This window comes from Ursus arctos, unplaced genomic scaffold, assembly GCF_023065955.2.
Source record: "Ursus arctos isolate Adak ecotype North America unplaced genomic scaffold, UrsArc2.0 scaffold_9, whole genome shotgun sequence".
Taxonomy (NCBI): domain Eukaryota; kingdom Metazoa; phylum Chordata; class Mammalia; order Carnivora; family Ursidae; genus Ursus; species Ursus arctos.
In genome coordinates this window covers 11376535-11398135 of record NW_026623111.1, presented here as the reverse complement: position 1 = coordinate 11398135, position 21601 = coordinate 11376535, and the positions used below count along the sequence as shown (strand labels likewise).

Here is a 21601-nt window from a genome sequence, read left to right as displayed (position 1 = left end):
GGCACTGCTAACCTTTATGATTTTAGAGAAAGCCCTTGCCAAAAGAAACATCACTAGTTAAAAAAAAAAAAATCACTCGCTGGAGTCAGCGAACACATAAAGAAAAGCAGAAGTTAAAATTAGTTTGAGAAAGACAAATGAAGCAATTCCAGTTGCTTATTTATCATCAACAGTGTGAGGAAGCTGTATCAATCAGTGCCGTTGGCGGATGCTCACAGAGGTTATCGAACAAAATCAGATTTCAAAACGTAAAAAGGGCGTTGCTACACATTCCATGATTATTCCTGAGAATATGACCTCCAGTTCAGATATTAGAGACCACCGTTCATCAAATGCGTACTGAATACCCACTTACTACGCATCACATCAAAGGGACACAAACTCCTCTCCTGCAGAGCACGCATCCCAGGGGGCAGACGGACAGAACTCGTAATCAGATAAATACAAGGACAACTGGTACACTACAAAGAGAAAGAAAGGGAACAATGGAACAAAAACTACAGTGGTTAGGAAAATCCTCTCTAGTGAAGTAACATTTAATTCAGTTTATTCTCGAAATATCGGTCAGTGAGTCATTTATTTATTTATTAATAATCTTTCACCCAACAAGGGGTTCAAACTCACAACCCTGAGATCAAGACCTGAGCCGAAATCGAGTCAGATGCTTAACTGACTGAGCCTGAACCCAGGCGTCCCTGGAGTGTCTTTTATTTTTTTTAGATTTTTATTTATTTGAGAGAGAGAGAGAGAACACCAGCAAGAAGGAGGGGCAGAGAGAGGAAGAAGCAGACTCCCTGTTGAGCAGGGAGCCCGAAATTGGACTCTGTCCCAGGACCCTGGGATCATGACTTGAGCCAGAGGCAGACGCCCAACCGTCTGAGCCACCCAGGTGCCCCTGGAGTGTCTTTTAAAACCTAATTCAGATCATATCTTTTCTTCACATAGCCCTTCTTCAATTGCTCTCCATTTCACTGACAAAAACCCAGAGGCCCTATGATGCTACAGAGCCCTTCATGATTTGGTCCCCAAATAGTTCCCTGACCTTCTTTCTTATTACTCTTTCTCCACTTACCTTTAAAATATTCTAAGCCTTATTTATTATCTCTGTCTCTCTGCCAGAACATTAAGTTCCACTATAGAATGACCTTTGCTTTTAGAGACATCCCGATGTCTCTAAAACAGTTCTCGGACTCTAACAGAAGTTTATTAAATTTTTGTTCAATGAATGTAAAGTTACATTATGATTTTATTAGTATTTAAATATAACAAAAATAAAAATAAAGTTATCGCATACAATGCTATATTAACATCTAAATACAATGCAGAAAAATATCACAAAATAAGAAACACAAAAACAAAAATCAGGGAAGGTTTATTTACTGTGATGGGTGTGCTTGCCTGCTCATAAGTTCATTCCAGTCTGGAACACAGGAGGACAATGCTACCCGCATACCTGCTGCACCATCCCATCCATTTCTTTCCTTTGTTTTTAACTGGGTTAAGACTGAAAACCCTAGCTCACACAAGCTAGTTGTTGTGAATGGTAATAATAGCGGGACACTCTTTCTACTTAGCAGAGGAAAGTCTTCCTTTACCTTAATCCAAAATGCTGATAAACTTAATGTTTCATAATCGCTCTTCAATGTATATGAAGAACTGAGCTGCAATAATTCACTCTCTTCTTCAGGCACCAAGTTTAACTCAATTATTGATTCTGGGTTTCGAAAAGCAAACGGATCTTTTACCCAGCACTTTTCTCTTAATGTTTCAAATTTCTCTTCTGGGAAGAAATGGTTAAAAGTTTGAGACAGAGAAGTGAGATGCAACAATATCTCTAATTTTATTTCTTTCAAAATGTTTTCACTAATAATATTCTCTTCAATATGTTGCAAAAATCTTGGAAACATGTAGTAGCTAGGACGGTTGCTTTTAAGCCTCGCTTGCCATAACAATAACGTCTTTCGGAATCCCTGGATACGTTCGACATGCTGGAATATATCACTATTTTTCCCCTGTAGTTTTAAACTCAGTTCATTAAGAATGCCAAATATATCAGTTAAATATGCCAATTTCATTACCCAAATATCATCTTCAAAAATACTTGCCAAATTAGATTTTTTTTCAATAAGAAAAATGTGAATCTCTTTCCTGAGTTCGTAAACCCTGCTTAGTATCTTCCCGTGAGACAACCAACGGACTTTGGTATGATATAGTAAGTGGGTATGATTAGGTCCAATCTCTGAACAAAATGTTTCAAGAAGCTGGTTATTTAGTGAGCTTCCTTTAATAAAGTTAACAACTTTGACTGCATTTTTCAATACTTCCATGAGATTCTGTGGGATTTCTCTGGATGCTAAAGCTTCACAATGTATAAAACAATGATTCCACACAGCGCCATTATTAGTAACTTCTAGCAATTTTTTAATTACTCTGCTATGTTTTCCCGTTATGCTTGCTGCTCCGTCGCTTGTAATTCCTTTGCAGTTTTTCCAGTTTAGTTTATATTGACCAACAACACACTTTTCTAATTCTGTAAAAATATCTAATCCACTTAGGTGTGAGGTTATATTTAAACAACACAAAAAATCCTCCATAAAATCATCTTGCCATGCATATCTGACATAAACTAAGAGTGTTGTGCAGCTCCCCATATCAGTGCTTTCATCAAGCTGGATTGCAAAATCTATACCAGACCGCAACCGGGCAAGGAGCATTGTTTCTAAATGTTCTGCAATAGTACAAATGCGAAGAGATACTGTGTTATCACTAGTTATCGTTTTTAATTTATCAGCTGATTTGTCGTCAAAAATTGTACGTACCATATCCAGACACGCTGGAAGAATTATTTTTTCGGAAGCTGTGCGAGCCATTTTCTCTTTTACTACTCGATATGCAACTAAGTATGATGATAATAAGGCTTTCTCACTAACGGCCGTAGAACCACCAAGAAACTGTGTTGACAACTTTACATCTTTTTTCTTTCTTTGAAAATATTCAAGAGGCTTATCAATAAGTTCAGCATGCTGAGTTTCTAAGTGTCTTTTTAATTTTGAAGGTTTTAAGCTTTCATTTGCAAGAATATTATTACAAATAACACACTGAGGTCTGTCATTTTCAAAGGGTTTTTCACATTTGATAAAACCGTATTTTAAATAATCTTCATTATAACGTCTTGCACTTACTTTTTTCTTTTTGAAATGTGGCTCAAACGAAGTTGAAGATTGCAAAGTAGAGTCAATATTTTTCTCCATATTGTCACTATTCACATTTCTAGATCCAGGAGTTGAACTTGAACAGGCTTCTGCATATTTCACTTCATTTTTCCTCTTTCTTTTAAAAAAGATATGATCCATTTTAAAAGTAATTTCGATTAAAATGTTTTAACTGCTACTAACAAAAAAAAAAAAAGAAATTTTATATATATATAGCTTAGATAACACCTTTCCAAAAAATGCAGTTTGCAAATACATCTCAGTTGAACATCTCAGAATTCACGTCTAGTTGCAAAGTCATGGTAACATAAAACTAGACTGCTCACCAACTTTATTATGAAAATTGAACAAGATACCAGTGGACAAAGGATTGAAAAACCATTTCTTAGCCAGTATACATTCTATTCATTATATGCCCTCCATTAATTATCTTTTCACATATTAAAATTGACCTTAGTATTCCTTGCAGCACATTTCTGACAGAGGATTCATGCAAAGCACTTGATACTTTATATTTTCTTTTGTTTTAAAAAGATTTTCATTGTGACTCACAGAACTGATTCCATGACCTACGGATGGGTCACACACAGAATGTGAAAAATACTGATACAGAGACATTTTCCTCTGCTGTGTTGAGCTTGAGTATGTCTGTTTGATGATCAAAGCAGCAAGCTAATGTGCTAGACTGCTGGCTGGTACAGGAACTTTCTTGAAGTGGTAGGTATATATCTTATATTTTCATTCTTGATACTTTTTGATGGCAAGAGTTTTTAAGAATGCCAGTATGGTCAGACCCATTGAGGATCCAAGGAGGCTTTCCATAGCTAGGTCAACTACCAGGCTGTACCTGATGATATATTTTTAGAACTTTATTGGAATGCATCCTTGCCCTGGGAATAAAAGCAGAGATATGACATTAAAACTTTACAATACAGAGAGTATTATTGCCAGCTATGGCAACCTTTGTGACATCTAAGATCATGGGTGCTGAAGCAAAAAGCCTAAAGCTCTTCTCATCACTCTATATCACCTTAGGGCTATTTCTGTAAAGCAAATCACCTAAACCGAAATTGGTAAATAGAAAAAATAATGTTAGTAAAGCCTGCAAGTCAGCATCAGGAGTTGCAAAGTACACTTACAAAGCTGAATACAGCAAGTTCATTCACCGTCATATACTTCCTCTTAGCTCAGTTTGGTTGTCTATCTCACAAGTACAGGTATCCCCCACTTTCTAAAAGTTCGTGTTATGCCATTTCACTTTTAGGACAGACCTACATTAATACCTATTTTTGCTCACTAAAAGAAATCTAAAGAGGATTTTCACTTCTATGAAAAAAGCCATTACCGTACTAATGTAGGTCTTTGGTTAGAAACAAAGTGGCATGGTACGAGCTTTCAGAAAGCAGGGGATTTCATAGGAATGCTCTACTTCTGAAGGGGAAACCTGCACTTAATGCAGTGCCTCTTTGATTTTAGCGTATTTGGGTGTTAGCGCTGTAACACAGCACTTCCTTACACACCCTTCCATCAATTGTTTCACCTTTCCAGGGGAAGAGGGTGAAGGCTTATATTTACTGTAATGTTTATTAGAAATTCAATGACTTGGGGCACCAGGGTGGCTCAGTCGGTTGAGCATCTGAATCTTGGTTTGGGCCCAGGTCATGATCTCGGGGTCACAAGATTGATCCTTTGTTGGGCTGCCTGCGCTCAGTGCAGTCTGCTTAGAATTCTTTTCCTCTTCCTCTCCCTCCCTCTCAGCCCCCCCCCAATTCACATCCGCCACATGCACTCTCTCAAACACATAAATAATAGGGCGCCTGCCTTACTCGGTTGGTAAAGCGGCCACTTTTGGCTCAGGTCCTGATCCCAGAGTCCTGGGACTGAGTCCCATGTCTGGCTCCCTTCTCAGTGGGGAGTCGGCTTCTCCCTCTCCTCATGCTCTCTCTTGCTCTTTCAATTAAAGAAATGAAATCTTCAAAAAAATAAACCCACAAATACATAAATAAAATCTTTTTAAAAAGAAATTCAGCGTCTTAGTGTTATTAACTTTTATCAGAATTGTTTGCATTAACTCTATTTTCCTATTATCTGTATTCTTGATGCTGTCTCACTAGTCAAGGAAGAACCGATCATCCCCCAGAACTATCCTAGGGATGGCTGACAGCAAACAGCTGGACCCAGTTTGCACAACTTTCATATGCAAACTAACTGTACCAGAGCCCGCCCTACCTGCACATCCCTACCTCCTCCCCCATTGGGCTCTTACACTCTGGCAATATTTCCCTTGGCCCTAATCATCCCAGGAACAACAATTTTGTTGAAATTAATCAAAAATCCAATTCTAAACCTGATTAGCCTGCTTACCATACCTCACTCATTCCTTCCCTAGAAAATACGCAGACTTTCTCATAATACAGGGTTTTCCAGTTTCCCTTCCACTCCCTCTCCTCCTGACCAAGCCTAGTGTTTCCCCATGTGGCCCTCCTTGCGTGGCTTGGCATGCTCTATCTCCTGTTTCTAGGGATCTGGGAGTATAAAAACTTCCTACTTCGTGACAGCCATTTGTGTGTGTGTCTTACCATGCCTCATTAAAACAAATCCTGAGTACATTTAATTATTTTTTTAAATATTTTTATTTATTTGAGAGAGAGAAAGCAAGAGACAGAGCAGAAGCAGAGTGGGGAGGGGCAGAGTGAGCAGTAGATTCCCAGGCTGAGCGGAGAGCCCAATGTGGGGCTCAGTCCCAGGACCCTGAGATCATGACCCTGAGTCGATGGCAGACGCTTAACCGACTGAGCCACCCAGGCGCCCCCTGAATATATTTTAAATCATTTTTCTTTTGTTATTGCTCTAGTTACAAAGTTATAAAGTGTGGTCCTAATCCTATTTTCCCCATAAGGTATGTTATGTTTTAGTATACATTCTACATTCCATGAGTTCTTCCAGGAAGTCATAGTGTTAAAGCTGAAACACCCATTATCTTAAGATTACTTATTATTACTTGTCTGGTGAATGGATTTCCCCCACTCACTTGAAAGGACTATTGGAATCCCCCAGTTTGGGGGACATACTAAATATTTTTCACTGTGGCTATCACCCATTCTTCACCGAGTGAAACAGAGTGGAGCACACTACACAAGGTACAGGTGTCAAGAATACAGGCAACCTGCAAAAATGTGCTACACATTGTTTGAATGCCATCAATGTTCATCAGCCTGTTGTCATTGTATTTATGGGGGGGGTCTAATTTTTAATAATAAAGCCAGCTTTGAAAGAGGCATCACAGAGAACGGTAACCTTGAAACAAGATGTTCCCAGAGGGAGCCATAGCCTTGGTGATATTCTTCTGTAAGATTTCATTAATTACATCCCTATGGACTTTACTATTAACAATAATTTGACAATAATTGACAAATGGAGGAGATGTATCCATCACAGTGGTATCATACGGAGTATTCACTGCCTTAAAAATCCCCTATGTTCTGCCTATTCATCCCTACCTCCCTCCAATCCCTGGTAATCACTGTTTTTTTTCTGCTGTCTCCAGTTTCACTTTTTCCAGAATGTCATATAGTTGGAATTACACCGTATGTAGCCTTTGCAGATTGACTTCTTTCACCTAGTAATATGCAATTAAGGTTCCTCCACGTCTTTTCACGGCTTGATAGCTCATTTCTTTTTAGCACAGAGTAATATTCCATTGTCTGGATACAAAAGTTTATTTATTCATTCACCTACTGATAAAGACATCTTGGTTGCTTCTAAATCTTGGCAATTATGAATAAAGCTGCTATAAAAATCAGTGGCAGGTTTTTGTGTGAACGTAATTTTTCAACTCCTTTGGGTAAATACTAAGGAATCTGATTGCTGGATTGTACGTACAGTGTGTTTTTAGTGAGGATCCCAGCAAAGGCTGTTTATGTTTTTGTTGCTGGAGCATACCAAAAATTGTACACACAGATTATGCATCATAGACAAGGTGTAGTTGGTTTTTTGTTTTTGTTTTTTGGTTTTTTTTGGCAATGGTGTCTACATTTGTTAACTCATTCATATTGGCAGATTTCAAATAATGCCAAAAGGACTATTCTAGGATCTCATGAGTTGTGAAGGCCTAGCATGCTACTCAGTTACCCTGTTGGTCTCTCTGATATGAACTGTCAGAAAACAGAACCAAAAAAAAAAAAAAAAAAAAAGAAAACAGAACCAAGTTAGAACTGAAGGGTATAGATCTGAAGGTATAGGCAGGGGTAAAGGTGGCTGGTGACATGGGTCACACGATTTAGCCTAATTCAGTGAAAAACAGATGTAGAGAGCTGGTCAAGAGAAATCTCTCTTATTTGGTCAGTTTAGGGTTAGACAACTGTTAAATCTTGAACTTAAGGGCTGAAACTTTATGAGATGGAAAGCTTTACCGGGCATTCTGGAACAATGTTGGAATGCAGCTTTAGGAAGGTGCCAGGAAGGCAGCAGAAGCCACTTGAGAAAACAGCTGTTGCTATAGGAGTAGGATTAAACTGTAATATGCAATAGCACAAAATGCATCAACTTGTCTCTGGGCCAGCACTCTCCTGGCATAGTTTTCTGTTTATAGTAATATAAAGGGTTGGTGCCATAAGGCAGACCTACAAATAGGGACAGAGGTCAGGGTTTATTCGCTAGAAAGGTGGCAGTTTTAGGTGTTGGTTGCCCTAAGAGGGACTTGGAAATAGCAACTTGGCTAGTTATTATAAATGCTTTAACTACAGCTGAGTAGCCTAAATAGCTGGAAATCTACTGTATACAGTACCTGCCTACACTTAGAAAGATGTATATCTGGGAGAGAATTCAGGGACCGGTAGATGCCTTTGACTTCATCTTGGTTAGATGTTTCCTTGAAAGATGACATGTTCCAAATATTTCACCTTGGTCTGAAAAAGGCAAAGCTTTTCTTTGGAGGTCTTATGTCCTATCTTCCAAGAGGTAGTAGGACTAAAGAGTTTATTTCTCTCGGATGTCAGAGCATGGTGTACTAAATTGTTCAAAAAACAACTGCATCTAGGTTTCTTTTTAATGAATAATAAGAGTTGGAGAGAAAGTCACAGTAGCCCTGAAGCAATCTGACTGAGATATATAGCTGCCCTTAATAGGTGAGAGAACAATTACTGACTCTCTTCCTCTCATAATTAAAAGTTCCCACAAGGATGCTCACTTGTTTTAAATACTTCTTTCCCTCTAAGAACTCTCATAACACTACAGGTTTTTGTTTGTTTGTTTGTTTTAAGATTTTACTTTTAAGTAATCTCTACACCCAAGACGGGGTTTGAACTTACAACCACAAGATAAAGAGTCACATGTTCTATGGACTGAGCCAGCCAGATGCCCCTGAAACCACTACAATTTTAAGGATAAAATATGCCATGTCTCCCTTTTTTTTTTTTTAATTTATTTATTTGACAGAGATAGAGACAGCCAGCGAGAGAGAGAGGGAACACAAGCAGGGGGAGTGGGAGAGGAAGAAGCAGGCTCATAGTGGAGGAGCCTGATGTGGGGCTCGATCCCATAATGCCAGGATCAGGCCCTGAGCCAAAGGCAGACGCTTAACCGCTGTGCCACCCAGGCGCCCCCCTCCCTTTTTTTTTTTCATAGATATTCTACCCTATATAGCTAAAGAAAAATGGAGCTAAATATAAGAAAAATGGAGCTAAACATGCTCCGAAGTCTTTTGTTTGCCCTCCTTTTTCTTTACTTGTCTCTGAAAGGTGCCTTAATGGGAAGTCAGAGGAGTTTGGGGAATAGGTTCAAATCTGAGCTTTTTGGTCTAAGTTTTGGAGTTTTAATTTGAAGAGACATATCCTTAATTAGAACTCAATGTAAATCAGAGCATATACATATCATAAGATGAGCAAGTACATCCGTGTAACTCCACAGCCCAGATGGACTCTGTTGGGACAGATCCCTTCTGGCCAAACTTAAAATATCATAAATGTGTGCTATGATGCTTAAGACATATGCACTGAGATTGACTGCTATGGATGTACAACCACATTTCCGAGGAATAATGCTCTTTAATCAGCTGTGCTTATGGCTTAGCCATCCTTCAGGACAGAATTTCAATTAAGATGATCAACTATTTACAGTTGAAGGTTTCATTAATATAGTCATGTGATACGGTTTCAGGTTACTGACTTTGCACTAATGAATCTTATCTACCTGCTCAAAGAATGTGTTTGTCATATGGTGGGTACTCAATAAATGTATTTGAAAGAATAAATGAAGGAATGATTGACACTATTTTTAGTATTTTTTTAGTATTTTTACTATTACTATTATCTCATTTGAAAAATAAGTTGCAAACTATATTTGAACAATTTAGTAATATGTAAGACAAAGGCTAGTAAAACATATTATCTAAAATAGGATAATCAAAGATATCCTATTTTATAATAAACCATTTATGTTCAGTAGTAGAAAGAATGGTCCTATAAAAAAATAAATGTAAACTATGTTTAGATTTAGCTTATAAAGCTTAATACCTAAATCTACCTAAAAATAACTCATATAAAAATACTAATATCTTATTTATATTATTATAGGTATGAATTATTCTTTTAGACAAAAACTGTCATTTAATCATTCTGGTCTTCTATATTTTTACTACTCCTATTTCAACCCAATTCTCCTTGAGAGTTTATAATTGGCTATGCTCCAGACTCTTGTATTCAAAAAGTATTCTTAAAGAGCTTACTTCCTCTCCTAAATCAGATAATTCACTTACAGTAATAGTAGAGGTAATGTATTAGGGTATAGACCTGGTAGGTGTGGTAATGAAAGCATGGGGAAGTCCTTTTCTTTTCTTTTTTAAGTTTATTTATTTATTAAGTAATCTCTACCCCCAACGTGGGGCTCTAACTCATGACCCCAAGATCAAGAGTCGCATGCTCTTCTGATTCAGCCAGCCAGGCACCCTGGGGTTAGTCCTTCTCTAACTGAAAAAGGATGCAAGGTATCAGTTAAATGGAACACGTTAAGTAGAAAATGGTGCAAGTTTGATAGAGAGGGTATGAAATAGTTATCTAGGAAAGTGGTACTATGAATGGTCTAGGAAAATGTTTCAGGATTTTAAGCTGTATGCATGATTATCTTATATGCTTAATGCAATGATCATTAGTGCTATAAGTTTACTAGGTGGTCTTTAATTCCCTGCCACTAATTCTTACCTCTTACATTACATGTTATCTCTCATGGTGTTATGAATATTATCCTCTAAAAATACAGCAATTATATATATATATATATATATATTTTTTTTTTTTTTTTTAAGTAAACTCTACCCTGAATGTGGGGCTCAAACTCATGACCTGGAGGTTAAGAGTAGCATGCTCTACCAACTGAGCCAAACAGGCACTCTTAAAAATACAGCTTTGATCAGTTTCCTCATAATTCAAAAACCGCTAATGGTTCTGAGCTGGTGCATTCTCCTCAGGACAATATCCTTTAAATCTAAGCCTCATCTTATCTTTCTAGGTATCTCCTTCATCCCATACCTTCAAACAATTCTACATTTTAAGTTCTAAGACTATCGAAGTTCTTGAAATATATCATGCGTTTCCACGAATTTGCTTCTGACTAGTATTCTGTTTGTATGGACTACTCCTAAGTCATTTGAAATCCTATTCATTCTTGAAATGTTTTAGCTCAAATGCTATAGCATCTATCGACTCAACTAACGTTTAAGTATTTACAATGTACCAAGCACTGGGCAAACAAAGCAAAAAAAAAAAAAAAAAAAGATAGTGAAAAAGTAATATATGGAAATACCTGTTCAGCTGTTATGATGAATGAACCAGAGTTACAACACACTGACAAATCTTAAGAACAACATTAAGAAAACAAGCAAACTGCAAAAGGATATCACATTACTGATTGTTAAAATCATGCAAAACAGTACTAAATATGAAATTAAAATTAAACATAAAGGTGCTTGGGGGAGTGGTTACCTTGGTCAAGAGGGAACAGAATGAGATTGCGTAGAGCAAAGGACTTCAATTTATTTTATCAAACAATTTATGTAATTTGTTTCTCCAGTGAGATGGCAAGTACACAATGTATGAGTTAGACTTTTGTTTCTATCTTTTGTCTAAAATATTCTACTTTTTAAAAGAATCTACAAGACTTGATTCCCTCCTGCAGGCATTGCAGATCTGTCTCATAACCAGTAACTTAATTCTTGCACTCTCTTTTGTTTCCCTTTACACATATTAGTGCAGTAGACCTTAAGGGTAGGGAGTTCCAGGTATCATCACCTCTGGATATATTCGCACGTTATCCTCTTCAGCAGATTCCTGTTCCCTCCCGCGCTCTCAGGCCCAAATAGGCCGCCTCTAAGAATTTCAGCCTGACCCTTTCAGCCGACCTTAGAACAGCTCCGCTCAAATCCCGGACTGCTGTTCCCCTTCCCCCGGGACACCTCAATTCGTCTCCTGAGCAAAACCAGAATGTGCTTCCCCCAACGAACCCCGGAGTATCGCCCCTTAGCAGTCTTTGGTCCACTCCTATCACAGGCTGCCTTTCTCCTCACCTCCAGCCCAGCGCCGCAAGCCTCCCGTTTCGCCCGTCGAGCGGCGATTCAGCGCGTCCCCCCATTCCCTACGCAACACCACTTCCGGCCTAACCTTGGCACCCACAAACGTCTCATTTCCAGCCGGAAAAGCTGGTTCGGTCCTCTGCGCAAGCGCAAAACCGGGGGCCGGGTCGCAGCTTCTTGTCCAAACGCTCGCGCGACAGTCTCGCGGTTTTTCCTTCCCCTGCGGGGTTTTTTTTGAACTGTGTGGCGCTAATTCCAACTTGACAGCGTAATTCCAACTTGCGTGCTTGGCTGCAGGCTGACCCGAGCCTGAGGCGACTTTGTACACTTGACCTGCGGTCCGTAGGACCCCTGCAGCCCGGAGCGGACCAGGCTCGTCCCGGCCGGGTCCCGGCACCATGGGGGCGGAGAAGAAGTTGCTGCCGATCAAGGAGGCCTTTCAGCTGGCGCAGCAGCCGCACCAGAACCAGGCGAAGCTGGTGGTGGCGCTGAGCCGCACCTATCGCACGGTAAGCCCGGCCCCGGGCCTAGGCCGCCGCCCCTCGCCCTCCCCGGACCAGCGTCCCCCAGGGGCCTCGCGTGGCCCTCCGGACTCCAACGTTCTGAACCTTCCCGGCCCAGTTCGGAGAGGTCTGGAGACCTGAGCGAGGTCGCACGGGCACCCCTTCTCCCCAGCGGCCTCCGGCGCGGACCCCCGAGTGACCCGTGAGCGCACGCAGATCCTGACAGTCTTTATAAGAGGATTGTAGGGAATTTTGAATTTTAGTACCGTTTTACCTGGTTTACTTATTTAGAGACCCATATTGTATTTAATGATCACAGTCTTGTGTCTCTTCAAGTTAACAGTTCACTAATTTTTAACATAAATCTGCATTTCATTAACCAGTTTTAAAAGATAAATATGCATTTATATTTCTTCCCTGTAATGATTTTAACAAAACACCCTTCTTTATTATTGACAAAATCAGTCAGTGCAAATAAGTGCATCTTTGTTACAAGCCAGCTATTTTTCAGGTTGATATACTTAATTGCCTTTTATTATCATCTTAAGAAATAAAAAAATAGAAAAAAGCGTTTCTTTCTCTCAAGCTCATTTCCTTATTTGGCAGGATTACACAAAGAGTTAAAAAAACTGTTTCTTTCACTGGATTTTCAAAACTTTTTTTGATTAGTAAATATTTTACATGCTCAAAGTACATAGAAAAAAATGCACCGAGAAGACTCACTCCTTTCCTAGTCCCCATCCAGTACTGTCCCTCATAGTCTTTTACAGCTAACCATTTTTAATTAGTTTCTTGTTTATCCTTCAGGTCTTCACGCAAATACAAGCAAATGTGAGTATGCGTTCTTATTTCCCTTCATTCCTCCTTCAATATTTTCTACATTGTTCTGCACTTTGCTTTTTTCATTTAATAGTATATTCTGGATACTCCTTATCACTGTCTAGTTAGATTTCCTCATTCATTTTTGTTTTTTTAAACTGTCACATAGTCCATTTTGTGGACATACTCCAATTTATAGCCAACGCACTATAAGTACACATTTGTGTTGTTTCCAGTCTTTACATATTAGAAACGAGATATATATCTATATATAGATATATAGATATATATCTATATATATATATTTTTTAAGTAGCCTGTGTGCCCAACGTTGAGGGCTCAAACTCACAACCCCGAGATCAAAGAGTGGCATGCTCTACTGACTGAGCCAGCCAGGCACCCCTAGAAACATTGTTTTAATGAATACATGTTTCCTACATTTGCAAGGGTAACTGTCAGCTTGTCTGCAGAGAATTGCTGGGTCAAAGAGGAAATGTATTTGTAAATGTGATAATTACAGTTGCCCTTTATAGAGTGGTCCATTCTATAGTCCCAGCAGCCAAGTATGAGAGGCATTTTTTTTTTTTTTTTTTGAGGGTGTTTGGGAACCACTGAAATATAATTGGTGGGATTTTTTTTTTTTTTTTTAGGATTTTATCTATTTGACAGAGAGAGGACACAAGCATGGGGAGTGGTAGGCAGAGGGAGATGATGAGCAGAGAGCCTGACGAGGGCCTCAATCACAGGAGCCTGGAATCATGACCAGAGCAGAAGGCAGACACTTAACTGACTGAGCCACCCAGGAACTCCTGGGGGGATGTTTTTGATAGATAAGAAAATTTATAAGTAAAAGCCTGAATAGTGTAGGAATAGGAGTTACAATGATAAATGATATATCAAAAAGAAATTGCTGTGTTATAGGAAGGCGAAATTATAAAAGGCAGTGTTGAATTGACATCAGTGGGGTTTTTCTTTCCTTTTTTTTTTTTTTTTTTAACTGAACTGTATTTGTCTTTGGTGCGTTTTTCTAAATAGACCGAAGGATGTGTAGAAAAATCAAAAAAATCTTTTGTAAACAAAATATTTTGCTGCTTTCCTCCATAACAGAATTAACTCAAAAACAGGAGAGACACAAGTAAATGATTACCCAAGTCTGTTTTCCTTAATCATTTCTTCTTCTGGATAGATGATTACAAGTTATTAAGGAATAAAGATTTTAGTTTAATAAATTATTATTTTGGGGAGTCTTAGGTCAGTGCTAGGAATAAAGACATCAATGTAGTTTGTAAAGGACTGGTTTTATATATCTGGTTATCAGTAAAACATTTTTTCAGGAGGCATTTGTTCATACCTTAAATACATTATGATAGTCTGTAAATATGAAATCTGCAGCAGAGCAAGAAATAGAATTTGCACCAGTTTATTACTTCATTTAGCCAAATAGAAGGAAGATGAAGACAGCAACATTTCAAGTTATTTTAATTATTTTACTTTCTCTTGAAAATACTATGCAAGTTTTGTCAATTTTTATTAACATTTACAATGAGTGTATGTATCATCTAAAAATTTACTGGGTTGAAAGCCTTAAGGGCTTTTATAATTTAGAGAAAAGACAGCTAGGGTTCTAAATTTATATGTGATGATAAATAGGGGCACCTGGGTAGGTCATGATCTCAGGGTCATGAGATGGAGCCCCACATCGGGCTCCCTTCTGCCGAGTCTGCTCTTCTCTCTCTCTCTCTCTCTCTCACTCAAATAAATAAAGGCTTTCAAAAAATAAAATATGTGTGATGGTAAGTATGTTTATGGTATATGTACATACATACACATTTATGTCACATGAAAGTCACCTCGTACATTTTTTTCTGCAGGATAAATATTACAATCAAAAGCTAATTTACTATATAATGCTAGATTTACTTTATTTACTTACTATAATGCTAGCTTTAATTTAAAAAACTTAAGAACCAGTTTCAGGTAAATGTATTTAAATGAGCACTCTACTTAGGAAAGAAGTTAAATTTTGGTCCAAAAATTATTGCATTCTTGTTATTTGGCAAATATTATTTCAGGTAAGGGTTATTTTGAGACTGTATTAAATGCATGTGTAGTATACCTGTGACTATGAATGAAATTAACATAGCTTTTTTCTTTTTTCTGGTTTTTTTTTTTTTTTTTTGCATAAATTGTACTTTCCTCATGAGTTATTATTAAATTCTAGAATTCTGAACTTGGAGAAAATCAGATGGTTGTCATTACGCCTCCTGGGAATAGTTTGATTTTTTTTTTTTCCTTTTCCTTTTCAGGACTGAGGCAAATAGCAGTGAAGTTCAGTGTTTGTTGTGCCAGATTCTAAATAAGTTCTTGGGAAATATGCTGGAAAAAGGCCAGATTGATAATGTTTTGTGCATTAAATGGATGAAGCTCTTCTTATTAGACTGTGAGATAAAATTCCAAACGTGAGGATACAGGCAGTCGTGGCTCTTTCAAGACTTAAGATGTATGGGTAATGATTGCCCCATGGTTAAAGGTATGTGCTACTTCATAGATTTTGTTTGATTTAAATGTACAGTAGTCGAATTTTTCCTTATTAAATATATAATATATAATAAGAGAGAAGAGTGTGTGATACATGCACACATCCCATTTAAAGATACATTGTTTCAATAGCAATCCTTTGATACCAGATGGGTATCCTATAATTTAAGTACCCAGAATTAGAGCAGACCCACAGGTCAAGCAAGGGTTTACTCCCACAAGACTGCCCCCACTTCAGATACCAGCCACAAGTCCCAGGTATCCCCAAACTACTTGCACTTCTACCTACCTAACTACAAATTTGGGGGATTCCCATGACCACCACACCCCCTCCTAAGGTATAAAAATTCTCTAGAATGACTGACAGAATTCAAGTAAGTGCTGTGCTTACTATTAGAGTTTTATTGTAAAGGATACAACTGCAACAGCCAAATGGAAGAGATACATAGGGCAAAGTATGGGAGACAGGGAGTGCAGAGCTTCCATGACCTGTGTGGGTACCCCACCTTCCCAGCACATTGATGTGTTCACCAACCTAGAAGCTTGAGCCTGGTTGTTTCAGGGTTTTTTATGAGATTTCATTAAGTAGGGATGTTGGATTAAATCATTGGCTATTTGAACTCAATCTCTAGTCCCTCTCCCCTACCTGAAAATAAGGGAATGGGCCTGAAAATTCCAGCCCTGTAATCACCTAATTAGCTTTTCAGGTGATGAGCTTCCCTCCTGAAGCTATCTAGGGACCTCTAACCCCCACCTTGAGTCACCACATTACCATAAACTCCAGTAAAGTTGAGAGGGATTCCAGAATAACAAAGACACTCCTTTCACTCAGGACATGCCAAGGTTTTTTGAACTCTGAACCAGGGACAAAGATCAAATACATTTTTTTATTACTCCATAAAAGAATAATAAAATGGACACATATACGAAGTTAAGAAATGGAATGCTGAGGTACCTTTTTAACTGTCTTGTGCCTTTTTCTGAATGTATTTCCCCTTCCTTCCTTTCCAGAAGAAAACACTATCCTGAATTTTGTGTTACTCATTACGCCTGTCTTGACCCCAGGACCCCAGGATAATGACCCGAGCCAAAGGCAGATGCTTAGCCAACTGAGCTACCCATGCACCCCATGAACTAAGCTTCTATCAGCATTATCAAACATGTGGAAGAATTTTTCTGGCCAATAATGCCTAGAGGCAGTGTTAGGGACTGAGTTGTGTGTCCACAAAATTCATATGTTGAAGCCCTAACTCCCAATACCTCAGAATGTGACTGTGTGTGGAGATAGGGTCTTTAAAGAGGTGATTAAGTAAAAGTAAGGCCTTTGAGAGGGGGCCCTCATCCAATTTGACTGGTGTTTTATAAGAAAAGGAAATTAGAACATGTCCATGTAGAGAGGAAGGGCCATGTGAGGGCCCTGCAAGAGGACATCTATCTACAGCCAAGAAAAGAGGCCTCAAGAACCCAAACCTGTCGATGCTTTGATCTTTGGACTTCTAGCTTCCAAAACCAAGAAAATAAATTTCTGTTTTTTAAGTCACCTAGTCTATAGGATTTTTGTTATGGCAACCCCAGTAAACTAATAAAGTTAGAATTATTAGATGGTAGGATTATGTACATGTTCAGCTTAATTAATAATTCTGATATTTTTCTAAAGTAATTGGACTAATTTGCAATTCTACTAGCAGTGTATGAGAATTCTTGTTCTGCATTCTTGCCCAAATATGATACTGTCAGACTTTCACTTTTTCTAGTCTGGTAGGGGAGGAATGAAAATACTAACGGTCGTTTTAATTGCATTTTCCTGACAAGAGTTGAATATCTTCATGTGTTTCTTGTTTCTATATCAATAAAATGCCTTTTATATCTTTGTCCACTTCTTTGTTGTGCCATGTTTTTTACTGATGGATAGAAGTTAATTTTAATGAGAGTAAGATTTATCCTTTAATGGCCTGTCCTCTTTTTTTCTTATTTAAGAAATTCTTCCCACCCCCAGAGTATTAAAAAAGATATTCTCTCAATTTTTTTCTGAATGTTTACATTTGAATCCTTCTACCTGGAATTTTTTTTTAATGTTTGGTTTGAGGGAAGTATATAATTTCATTTCCCCCATGTTAATAACAGTTGGCCCAGGCCTATTTATTGAATTGTCTTTTATTTTTCCTCAGCTGATCAACAGTGGCAGCTTTGTCATACATCAGAAGTCTGCATGGAATGTGGTCCTCTTTCTGGTCTCTCGGTTATAATTTTTGTCTACCACTAGACCAGCATGACATTACCTCCCCCTCTTTCTTTTAAAGAGAAAGAGTTTGCGGGGGTGGGGGAGTCGGTGGGGGAGAGAGATAATCTTAAACAGGTGGAGCCCAACATGGGACTCGATCTCACAACCTTGAGATTACTACCTGAGCCAAAATCAAGAGTCAGACGCTTAACCGACTGAGCCACCCAGGTACCCCTACATCGCTTTTTTTTTTTTTTTTAAGATTTTATTTGTGTGAGAGAGAAGGAGATCATGAGTAGGGGGGAGGGGTAGAGGGAGAAGCAGATTCCCTGCTGAGCAGGGAGCCGGATGCGGGGCTCAATCCCAAGACCCTGAGGTCATGACCTGAGCTGAAGGCAGACACTTAACTGATTGAGCCACCCAGGTGCCCCCACATTGTCTTAATTATTATGTTTTTGTAATCTTAATATCTGGTAGTATTTCAAAAATTTTTGATTTAAATGATATATGACATATAGTTATTTAACCATCAACATGTACATGATCCTGAAACTGTCAAATGTGGGAGTAGAGCTGAATAATTATATTTAAGCATAGGAAATGCGTTTTGCTCCAAAGATTAAAAATTCTTTTCAAGGCAACACAATTAAAATCAAACTAATGGGACTTTTAAAAGCCATTTCTAATATGGGACTCAAGTTTGGGGTATTTTCGATGGGGTTTTAGGTGAAAAAAGATGGTGGGCCATGAGTTGATAATTATTGAAGCTGATTTAGTGTATTAATTTTATAGGTTTCACTGGTTTATATTCTTTTTCCTTTTTTTTTAAAAGACTTTATTTGAGAGAGAGAGAGCCCGAGCATAGAAGGAGAGGGAGAAACAGACTCCCTGCTGAGCGGAGAGCCTGACTTGGAACTGGATCCCTAGAACCCTGAGATCATGACCTGAGCTGAAGTCAGACACTTAACCCACTGACTTCTCAGGTGCCCCAGTGGTTTATTTTCTTAACAGATACAGAATGCATCACTTGTTAGATAATTATATTGGGTCCTTTCTACTTTGTCTTTTTGTTTCTTAAGATTTTGTACTTAGCTCAGATAATTCCATGTCTTCAGCAGGCTAGTGATAACATCATGTCACATGTACATAAAGTTAATAGATTCGAAAATCATCCTTCTTTCTTACTATTATGAAAAATTTCAAAGCAAAGAATAATAAAATGAACTATTATCAATATTTGGCCAATTTTCTGTTCCTTGCCCCCTGAATACCTCCATCCCCCATATACACACACACATATACATACTTCCTGCACCCTACTCTCCGCTCGAACTATTTTAAATCTTGGCCATCATAGCATTTCATCTAATATCCAGTGTTCATGTTTTTTTTCTTTCTTTCTTTCTTTCTTTCTTTCTTTCTTTCTTTCTTTCTTTCTTTCTTTCTTTCTTTCTCTTCTTTCTTTCTCTTCCTTCCTTCCTTCCTTTCTTTCTTTCTTTCTTTCTTTCTTTCTTTCTTCTTTCTTTCTTTCTCTTCTTCTTCTCTTCCTTCCTTTCTTTCTTTCTTTCTTTCTTTCTTTCTTTCTTTCTTTCTCTCTCTCTCTCTCTCTCTCTCTCTTTCTTTCAATTTTATTTCATTTATTTGACAGAGAGAGAGACAGCCAGTGAGAGAGGGAACACCAGCAGGGGGAGTGGGAGAGGAAGAAGCAGGCTCCCAGGGGAGCAGGGAGCTCCATCCCAGGACTCTGGGATCACGCCCTGAGCTGAAGGCAAACGCTAAAGGACTGAGCCACCCAGGCGCCCCAATGTTTTTCTAATTTTCTAAAAAAAAAATGTCTTCACCCTTGTTTCTTTGAATTGGAATCTAAACCATGTCCATACATTTCATGCGATTAATATTTCTTACCATATCTTATAATACATAATAGGCTGTCTTTGCCTCCTTGACATTTATTTGTTGTAGAGATTAGGTCATTTGTCTAGTTGAATTTTTCATATCCTGGATTGAACTGATTTTATCCTCATACTATCACTCAAACTATTCTATCATGTATTTCCAATAAACTGATAGTTAAGTTGGGTTGTTTTTTTTTTTTAAGATTTTATTTATTTGACAGGCAGCGAGAGAGGGAACACAAGCAGGGGGAGTGGGAGAGGGAGAAGCAGGCTTCCCAGGGAGCAGGGAGCCCTACGCTGGGCTAGGTCCGAGAACGCTGGGATCATGACCTGAGCTGAAGGCAGATGCTTAATGACTGAGCCACCCAGGCGCCTGTGATAGTTAAGTTTAAATGATGGCTACATTAAAGTTTTAACTTTGGGAAGGTGGGGGAGTTAAAAATACTGATCTAGTGGTTTATAAACAAACATTCTGTTATGTTGATATCAGGAGGAGAAATACTGATAACATTTTTGAAACGGCATCCTAATATATATGAATTATGGATTACAAAGCAGTGATATAATTTCTATAAACCAGGTTCCTCTCTATCTTATTCTCTCTAACCTCCCTATTTATACAAATGGGGAAACTAAGGCCCAGAGAGTTAAGTATTTGCCAAAGGCCAAACATCTAATTTAACAGTAGAAGTAGGGCTCTTAGGTTACCTGGATAGCTCAGACGGTTTAGTGTCTGCCTTGGGCTCAGGTCATGATCTCAGGTGAGATCAAGCCCTGCATCGGGCTCCATGCTCAGCAGGGAGTCTGCTTGAGATTTTCTCCTCCTTCTGCCCCTCCTGCTCGTGCACTCCCTAGCCCCCCCCCCCCCCCCCCCCCGCCAAGAAGTAGGGCTCTTTTCCACCTTCCATTCCTTTTAAAATGTTGCCTCAGTTGTAGATACCTCCATCTAAATGTGTTTGTGCATCAGAAGAGAGGTGGTCATTATAGCATTTCTGCCCATCCAATTAATTTTTGTGACCGAGAAGTTAAGACATAGTACATTATAAACTTTCAGCTCCCTTGAGTGGTTCTGTTTTTGCACTGCCAGTGTGGTAACTAAGACTTGACTTTGAAAATAATAGAGAAGGGCCTTAGATAGGACCTAGGGCTGTAGCCTGGTATATCCAGGATAGGAAGAATGCAATAAAATCTTTTTTTTTTTTTTTTAAGATTTGTTTATTTATTTTAGAGAGAGAGAGAGGGAGAGGACGAGCAAGGGGAGGGGCAGAGGGAGAGAAAGGGGAAGAAACTCCCCACTGAGCACAGAGCCTGTTGTAGGGCTCCTCCATCCCATGACCCTGAGATCATGACCTGAGCTGAAATCAAGAGTCGAATGCTTAACTGACTGTGCCATCCAGTCGCCCCTGCAATAAAATCTGTATAGGCCACAATAGTAGTTGCTTATTTGGTCCTAAATAATTTTCATTTATGGTACTTGTTCCCCTCATTTCTTTTTGTACTAGTATATGTTGTTTCCCATTTTGGTTTCTATTTGTCGTATAAATATTAGCTGTAAGTTAATACTAATTTGAAGAAAATGAGTTATGTAACAATATACAGGAAAACTTAGAGGGAAGTTAACATTCTTCTACAGCTTATGTAACTGAACAGATGCTTTGAAATCAGCGATGCGAAAAAATCTTCTATAAGCCTGGTTACACTTCACTGAGATAGCTTAGAGTTGCTTCATCTGTTTGATATGTAGAAGTGGCCTGCAGTGGCAGGCTCACTGTTTTCCTTCTTTGTGACTCCCAGCAAACCGATGGGAATTTGCAAAAACAATGTTTGTAGGTATATGACAAATTAATTCG

The 21601-nt window shown here is 38.6% G+C and overlaps 1 protein-coding gene and 1 long non-coding RNA gene across 9 annotated transcripts in view; one reads left to right on the top strand and one right to left on the bottom strand.

Annotated features, from left to right (window-relative positions):
• The window catches only part of FAM200B (family with sequence similarity 200 member B), a 38963-nt gene extending 27055 nt beyond the window's left edge, over positions 1 to 11908 (bottom strand). Inside the window, exons 1-3 of one of the 8 annotated variants that reach the window (XM_044389731.3) lie at positions 11770 to 11908; positions 1596 to 3330; positions 356 to 461 (exon numbers count right to left, since the gene is read on the bottom strand). In XM_044389731.3, coding sequence (XP_044245666.1) covers positions 356 to 461; positions 1596 to 3330; positions 11770 to 11834 — 1906 coding nt within the window. In that variant the 5' untranslated portion in view covers positions 11835 to 11908. Of the gene's footprint in view, positions 1 to 355; positions 462 to 1228; positions 10947 to 11769 lie in introns of those variants that run through there. The other 7 variants (XM_044389732.2, XM_026514458.4, XM_026514454.4 and 4 more) reach the window with 7 other exon arrangements.
• Positions 11909 to 11947: 39 nt separating this feature from the next.
• Positions 11948 to 17511, top strand: LOC123001903 (uncharacterized). The gene is made up of 4 exons (XR_006411204.3): positions 11948 to 12284; positions 13086 to 13109; positions 15404 to 15627; positions 16647 to 17511. It is a non-coding gene; the product is annotated as an uncharacterized LOC123001903 (long non-coding RNA).
• Positions 17512 to 21601: the final 4090 nt, after the last annotated feature.